At 37.4% G+C, this 8,246-nt stretch overlaps 2 protein-coding genes across 4 annotated transcripts in view; both read right to left on the reverse strand.

Annotated features, from left to right (window-relative positions):
• Positions 1–616, reverse strand: part of stk33 (serine/threonine kinase 33) — a 31,981-nt gene extending 31,365 nt beyond the window's left edge. For 2 of the 3 annotated variants that reach the window (XR_008601211.1, XR_008601210.1), the window contains exon 1: positions 407–615. The gene's annotated coding sequence lies outside the window, so the exon portion shown is untranslated. Of the gene's footprint in view, positions 1–406 lie in introns of all 3 variants that reach the window. The other variant, XM_055009331.1, reaches the window with a different exon arrangement.
• A 1,050-nt stretch (positions 617–1,666) lies between these two features.
• Positions 1,667–5,474, reverse strand: rerglb (RERG/RAS-like b). The gene is made up of 5 exons (XM_023291026.3): positions 5,037–5,474; positions 4,250–4,306; positions 3,642–3,715; positions 3,097–3,245; positions 1,667–2,595 (listed from the first exon to the last, which is right to left on the reverse strand). The coding sequence occupies exons 1-5, from the start codon at positions 5,086–5,088 to the stop codon at positions 2,310–2,312; spliced, it is 618 nt and encodes a 205-aa protein (XP_023146794.2). The 5' UTR covers positions 5,089–5,474; the 3' UTR covers positions 1,667–2,309.
• Between the last annotated feature and the right edge of the window lie 2,772 nt (positions 5,475–8,246).

The following is an 8,246-nucleotide window of genomic DNA, read 5'->3' on the forward strand; positions in this document are numbered from 1 at the left end:
CCTTCATATAAGCTAACTCCTATAACGTGAATTAGCTAATTAACCACATGAGCTAGCTATGTTAGAGAGCTAATTAACGTCTACAAAATGCCTGACATCTCATGAAAAAACAGGACAGAGATCATTCACCAACTATAAGCTGTCGCTGACTATCTTGTACCGTCACAAGAAATTAAACTAGTCTTATTAAAACGTTAAACAACGCAGAAAATTTGAAAAGCGGCTGTGCTTTTAGGTAGCACACGTAATGGCACACGTTGTCATGGCAACCAAATGTGAAGTTGCACAAACGTTTCCTCTAACGGAAGAAAACCGCAAATAAGAACGACTAGAGTGATAGACATGCAAATAAAACATGTGTCCAAAGTGACGGCTGCTGTTAGAAAACTCCGCAAACGCGCCTTACCTCTTGGAACTGATCATTTTCTGTCCGCAGGTTGGTCTTCACATAAAAAAACTTTTTCGCCGAGTGTCGGGGGGAAGCGAAGAGGGACAAACTTCCTATGAATGAACGAGGGCTCCTCCAAAGGCTTGTCGATCTTACGCAAAATAGATCACCGATCAGCTTGATCAGTTCCGCAGTTTCACTCAGTGTTCACCTTGCCACAGAGGCACATCTTTTCCTATATTATTACTGAGTGAGGAGGCAGTTTTTCCTTGTGGTACCCTGGAATTTACTTGGTCCTTAGTCTCCATCTAGTGGACCAAGTGAAGGGCTTCTTTAAGTTGCGTGGTTTACATTAAAAATGCATTTTTATAACAATTACACTACCATTCTCTGTTTAGAAATAAGATTATTATTACCTTGGGAAATCAACACAGTTAATCAACTGTGATGACTGACTGACAATTAAATCTAAAGGAAATGGGAATATAGATAACATTTGGAAATCTAAATGACAGAAAAGAAAGATTAAGAATAAGTGGTGAGTTCGAACTGTTTGTGAATAAAGTAGTTATGGGTGCAAACATCAATAGATTTCTTTCTCTTGCACTGTAAATTTGTCTTTAGCCAAAACATACTGTTTACTCAAACAGACATTAGTACATGCACAGTCAACTGACATCGCAAGCTTTTAACTAGTACAGCAGGATTTAACACTCTTTTTTCCACACTTCAAATAAGATTAGGATTTGTTGTCTTATCAGAACTACTACAGTATTCCCATAACTTAAAATTCTTTGTGAAAAACATCTGCTCCAATCTCAGAACATCAGTCACATTTCATTTTTCAGTTGATGCTTTGAAGCTGTTTGTTTTTCAATTAGTTCTTTTATATATTGTTTATCATTTGTTTCTGTGGATTTAGTTATAACTTTTTTGTAATCCTAGGCTTCTGCTTCTTCTTTTTTTTTTAACAGCGTGGGGCAGCAGTCTGACTAAAAGGCTGTGGTTCCATTTAGGTTCAAATGGTCTCTTGCTTTCAGCAAACAGTGGAAGGGGTTCTCTGTAAATCTTCAACCTTAACTGTTATTTGGGCATCTTGAACTTTAATCTTGGCGTGAGATTTAAATGTACCCTAGTAAGCTGTATTTCAAGTAGTTGTGCAAGATTCACTTGTGCTTCTCAGTCTCTCTGGATGCAACTTCTCCATTTTCTCTGCACTGATAAATAGAAGCATGTTGCTTACTGTAAATCAGCAATTAACTGCAAGCAACAATAGCATTTGTTTGTAAAAGTGCCTTTAATACAACTTTTTTACAAAGTTGTGAGATGCCTAAAATAACAAAGCACTGCAAAATTATCTTTGCTAGTTTTGAATTTACAGCTTGGATTCAAAAGATTTATGTAAATTAGTATACCGCCAATCAGGAAAAATAAAAAAACAAAAACAAAAAAGCAACTGTAAGTTTTATAACTTTAACATCAAAGCAAACCAGCTGTAATACAAAATTTTACAGGCAGAGAATGACTTTTTTTTAATTCAAAATTTTACTCTGACTTTTGAGAAATATAGAAATCGCAATTAGAATTGAAAAATATTACTTTCTTTTTGTATTGCAAAAACACGGCTGTGAAAGTATCAGTATAGCAAATTGTCCTCACACCATCTGAACTGCAACATTTAATCTCAACATAATTTTTCAGAGCTTCATTCTGGCTTCATTTCCTTAAAAAGGACACTGTTTGTTCATTCTGCTGGTGCATAAAATCAAATTACATATTATTCTTTCCAAAATGCGAGGTGTCATTAAATTCCAGTAAAGCCATTATTTTGAAATACATAACCAGTACAAAATGTAAGCTGATAAAAAAAGCATTATTTCTAGTTACATGCATTCTGATTAGTAACCACTGAGTTCCTCCATCAGACAGACTTCCGCCTTTTACCAAACACATTATTGATGAGTTTGGCCATGGACTTGGAGCCACTGTATCGTCTGCGGCCTGCACAGTGCTTGAGGTTATCCATCACATGACGAATGAGCTTTGTGAAGAGGTTTGATATCTCCAAGTAGTCCTCTGCTGCAGACACCTCCTGGAAGTGGCAGCACTCTTCATGAGCCAAGGACCGTCCCTCCTCCTCACATACCTGCCGGGCGTTGCACAGGTCCTGCTTGTTCCCCACTAAGAACACTGGAACATCCACCAATCTGTAGAGGAATTAAGCAGCGTTTCACAACAGGTGTTAAAGGTAGATAAGGTAGTCTGGATTCATAGTGGCTGTGATGCCCATTATGAACCGACCAAAATCAATTTATAAAAGTTAACAAACGATTTGAAATGCTTAGTTCTTTCTATGGTGTACCCATAGCATCTGAACAGCAGGAATCTCGGAAACGGCTGTGCTTATGTTCACAAAAAGCACAATGTTGTCTTGTTCACTGCCAGTGTATTAACACTGTTGTTATGTTCAGTCAAAAAACTAAATGTCATCATTCAAGCATTCACATTTACTCTGTGTTACCACAAAGGAAAACTGAACTTCATCGTGGGATTCTCCACTAACAGCATATTGGAATGCGGTCTCTAACTCACAGCATACCACACTGATCTTCACCCTGATAGGCCTACACTCATTCATCTCAGGAATGGGGCTCATAAAAGTCAATCCCTCAGCTCAGCTTCATTACCAACTGACTATGGTCAGTCACCCTTTACTGCTTTCCTCTCGGGCCTCTTTGATCTGCTGCAGGACGCTCTTGGCATGGAGGAAGGACGTTCGGTCGCTGATGTTGTAGACCACCACAAATCCATCTGCCCAGTTCACAGGCTCCTCCTGGATACATGTGCTGCCTCCACTCTGACACAGCAAAAGTGGATGGATGTGGAGATAAATATTGTCTATCAGCTCATCTGACTAGAGAAGTTATGAACATTTTAAAACATGGCGCACTTCTTAGGACTCTATGTATCTAACCTACTGCTAAAAAATGTTTAAAAAAATAGTTAAAAACATGGGAAAACAAGCAAATCACGAGGGTGTTGAAAGAAACAATAAATTAAGTACAGCACAGCATGAAGCAGAGATCCTGCTGTATAAGACTCTTGAGCTCACTACAAACATATTTTGCTGTCACATATTATTCTTTAAAGTCTGCTCACCTGCAGCATCAAGTACTAGATTTAAACTAAAACACTGATTGATAATAGCTTGTACATTTTGTATGGTACTGAAGAAAATAACTACTATTCCTACCTGTGAACATGAATCAAATATTTCCAAGTTTAACTGTCTGCCATCAATGGACATCCTTTTATGGTATAAAGAATCTGACGAGAGAAAAAAACAAGTAAAATTATGCATAGAAATGCAATAAAAAAAATATAGAATAAATCGAATGTTTACTACTGAATATTAATACAAGTGGAGAGTGAAATGCAGTAAATGAAAATGCACAAAGCTTTCTTAGAGGCAATGAGCACAGCATGGTGCCTGTTTTTCCCGACTGTGGAACAATGATTATAATATTTACTGTGGTGTATGATCGCTCAGAGGGGGCTAACAAGTTAATTAATTTAGGCCAGAAGTAAAATGGACTGAAATGTTCTACCCCCCTTCGCAAAACTGTAATTCTATCACAGCCTGTAAGATAAATACTGAGTGATGGTAAAAATATGGCCATCATTGATTCCAAGCTCATGTAAAACAGGCAGAAAAGGAGGTTTTGTCGAGTCACATTAAATTGATATAATGTAATTAGTATGAAGCCAACTAAAACACTGCGGAAAACCCATGAGAGCCATATACAATATATCTTTCTGTGATATAACAACATTACCGGTTTAATGAGTGTGTTTACGTACTGGCACTGGAAGCATACTCTCCAATAAAACGTTTTGTCAGGAATCGCACCAGAACAGCTGGAGACAATATGAAAGTAAGAAAAAGGGAGTCAGTATTTCCCTGCAATTTTGTCATCGCTCAAAGATGTCATCAAAGGATTGTATGTGTCTTTATGCTGCACACTGCTATGGAAAAGATAATCCATTTTTTATTTTACAGTAATACAGAATATGTACAGGGTATAGTGGGTGAGCAGAATAAAGCAAATATTGCCAGTTTTCGCAAAAGTGTTTTTCATCACATTGAATATCTGAATGTAAAGGAAAGAAGACAAAAAATTGCATTGACTGTTGCATATTCTTGCTCAAATAACAGTGCAGTAGCTCACAAAATGCAGCGAAGGATCATGTAATTAACTCTCAGCTAAAGCTTGGAAATCCTCTTGGTAATTTTAATCGACACATTCACGTCAAAATCGCTACATCAGTTTAAAATGTACTTCTTGACTAGAAGCCAAATTGGTTATTTACAAGTCACTATTGTTGTCTTCTGTTTATTGATTGGGAGCTAAATAATTCTATATTATGTTCTGAAATCTGCCATTATTTGTCCCAACTTAAAATATCTATATCCTGTTACTTATGTTTATCCTTTAATGGGCAGTATGTCAGATATTAGACAAACAGACACACATACATTTCATGCTGTGTACCATCCATAACTTACAGACAAAAAGAAAGATCAGTAAAGCAATGCAGTGCAGTGGGACACCCTTTAAAGTAAAAACAGTGTCAACAGTTGTCTCACCTGTTTTCCCAGCTCCCTCGCTGCCCAGCAGAGCCAACTTGATGTCGCTCATGATGGTACGAGAGCTGTTAAAACGCTCCTTTGTCTTCTCCCTCTGTCCTGTACGCTGTACGGACTGCAGACGTGGTGGAAGTGTTTGGAAAAGCTGCTTCACCACCACACGTCTCCCCTATGAAAACTGAAACTGAGTCTCTGCCTCCTTCTCAGCCAGCGGGAGAAGTTAGTGAAGCAGGGTGGCAAAAGGGTCAACCGACACAATACTAATGATAGACAGGCTTGTAGACTGTCTTGTTTTGTTTTAGTAAAGTGCATTTTTGAAAAACACGGAGATTTTAATTCCCTCTGAGCTTAACAGAAGATATTATAAATGTGAATTATACCTACAATGGGATACCACGTTATTATATTGTAATTAAAAAGGTACAGTGTGGTTCTCCTTGAAGGAAAACAGTCAGCAAAGGTTGGTCGTGATATTAGGGAGCCTTGACATCGGTGATACCACAAACATGCAACTCAGACTATAAAATGCCAGCAGATGTTTTTATATGGAACACGCCAGTTGACCTCAGCGAGCCGCACAATTCAGCTTCCCCTTTCTGCCCCCTGCAGCACTAAAAAGACTCCAAAGTTGGATTTCACTGTCCAGCTCTCATTTTTCTCTCCATACTTTTCTCTCTGCCCTTTCCGTTGTTCACTAAAGGTCACAAAAGTGTCTCATTATTATCACGTAATGTTTTACTCCAAGTCTGCTGACTGAAAGGTCACAAACCATGTTCGGGAATAAAACACAGCAAGATGCCCCCTGACCAAAACAGTGCACATATAACAAATTACTGCTGTGAGTCTTTGTTAAAAATGAAAAACAGATTGGTATCAAGAAGAAAATCATCAATTAAATGTCATTAGAGACAGTATTGAATCCCCATCCTGAAATAAAGTCGAAGTATTTTTACTGCAAACTGCAACTTGGACGGCATCTATACCGAGGGGTCTTGTTATTTTAGTTTACCTACAATAACACTCCAACACATCACCAGGGATTTGTCTTAAAAGTTCTCTTTAGCCAGAATCAGTTTATCCATTAAGGTGCAGCCCTCCTTCTATTGTCTGACTAAATCTAAAACAGATATCCTGATACATAAAACCCAGTCTAAAGGAGTTTTGTGCCGTTGTGAACTATTCCCCCTTACATCTGAGTCAGTCACAATATAGTTTTATGTGCAAATAAACATTTTTTTGTTCAGATTTTAAAAACCTTTGGACCACATTTTCTTGAATGTGATGCGAGTCAGGAGCCAGCAGCGTCCCCTGGGTCAGTAAGACGGTGACATCATGTCTGAGTCCAGCGAGCTGCGTCTCTGTTTGTTTCATGCTTTTCAGAAAATCTGAATCATCATTCCATGGTATAAGATGTGTTGGTCGGTTTGTTTAAAGTGGCCATGAAAATGTATTTTGAGAGCATCTTTTAACTTTGTAACTTGATGTTTGATTGACTCCACAACTTCAACCACAACATTGTTTGTACTTTGAGAGTTTCCAAGATCAGGAAATTCAGAGCAGGCAAAACTAAACAGATTAAGATTAATTCAAGATTAAAGAGGACATGCAGTAATGGAGTCACTGCTGGCTTTTTAAACTTCCCTAAAGTAATATTTTTTCTCTGAATGAGGTCTTCCAGGAGGCAGCGGCCCTCAGGCTGATTGCTCCCTGCGGCCCGTGGTCATGGCGGTTTGATAGATGGTGGGTTTGGGTTACAATCATGGTTAGTCTGATGGGAGTGGCTCCTTTAAAAGGCCAAATTCTGGCCAACTAAAGTCTGCCAAATCTCCTCTTTTAGCTTCTGTGTTTCTATTGGAAGTATGAAATGAGACTGTAAAGAAAGAGCATGAAAACATGAGAAGGAAGCGTTACATGAATGTAAACATGCAGATCCATATGAGTGATTACGTTTTTACTTCAGTGTCTTTAAAGTGATTCTCAGAAATGTTAGGATCACTTTTTTTTCATAGTGTCTTTATCTCATGCTAATCTAGATTATTTTCAAAAAAATGTCACAGAGGTTTTAAAAGTGATGAGGCCTGAGGTGAATGCTTTATTAAAGCTGAATGTTCTAATACTCTAATCAATAAAATCAACTCAATTTGTCTGCGTTAAAAAGTCAATTTACCGCCTAACATAAACTGTTAACCTATAATTAAGCTGTAACATATTCATAACCTCAAGACTATACTGACTTGTCACCAAGGGCTTCCTTAAAGATACCGTAATTGTTGAATTTATTGAGTTTACAATATAACATAAAATCTTACTTTGAGTGTGAATTCTATATATATTCAACTGAATTGAACTTTTTTGTGTATTTGATGGATGTTAGAAGGAAGATAACATGTTGACAAAGATACCACTAATTCATTTCAAAGCACAGCACAGCAGATTCATGCTGCTTTACAGATTAAACTGAATGCTTATGTGAATCCTCTTAAAATTGATCCTTCCAACAAACTATATTGTACTTTTATTATGAAAACCTGAAGCAACACTGATTTGCTAATTTTGTTACTATTCACTGTCATATTTTTGGGTACTTAACTGGATGCAAAAAGAGCTTGTGCTGTGTTGGACAGTTTTCCACAAAATCTGCACAAATCATGTTTGTGCTCCTTACAATAACAATTTCCAATATGGCCTTCTTTGCTTCACCACCCAGAGAGCCAAACCAGCACAATATAATCCAACCCAAACACGGTGGATTTATTATCACAGCACCTCAGAGGGGGATTCTAGCATGGGACATTTCAATCATTATGCTCACCGAGTTCAACAGGAGCAGACACAATCAAATTCAAGCAGAAGATGGAATTCAGAAGATATTTTTATAGGGAGAGAAAAAGAAATCATCTTTTATTCACAACCCCCAAACCTGTCAGGAACTTAAGAAGTAATGGGAAATTACGTTATTGTGTAAAAATATATTTACTGCGTTGCATTTTATTAGATTTAAACTACTGGGGATTCTCAACCCCCTAAAGTAAATAAAATATAAATATTTTTATTTTAAAGTATTTATATGCTTGCTACTGTAGCTTGTGGGCCAGAAGCTGAAAAAGTCACAACTTTAAGTCTATTTATAAAGAGCTGCAATTCATATTTCGATGCTTCAATCTGTCCGTCTATCATGGTGGCAAATACAAAATAATAAGAACATGTATG

Source organism: Amphiprion ocellaris, chromosome 1 (genome assembly GCF_022539595.1).
Source record: "Amphiprion ocellaris isolate individual 3 ecotype Okinawa chromosome 1, ASM2253959v1, whole genome shotgun sequence".
Classification (NCBI taxonomy): domain Eukaryota; kingdom Metazoa; phylum Chordata; class Actinopteri; family Pomacentridae; genus Amphiprion; species Amphiprion ocellaris.

Bases quoted from the DNA above. Each gene is read 5' to 3' on its own strand.
- rerglb (XM_023291026.3), bottom strand. From the start codon at position 5,088: ATGAGCGACATCAAGTTGGCTCTGCTGGGCAGCGAGGGAGCTGGGAAA. The intron at 3,246-3,641 runs GTAGGAATAGTA...TTGCTGTGTCAG, and splicing joins TATTTGATTCATGTTCACAG to AGTGGAGGCAGCACATGTAT. The intron at 2,596-3,096 runs GTGACTGACCAT...ATTCCTCTACAG, and splicing joins CGAGAGGAAAGCAGTAAAGG to ATTGGTGGATGTTCCAGTGT.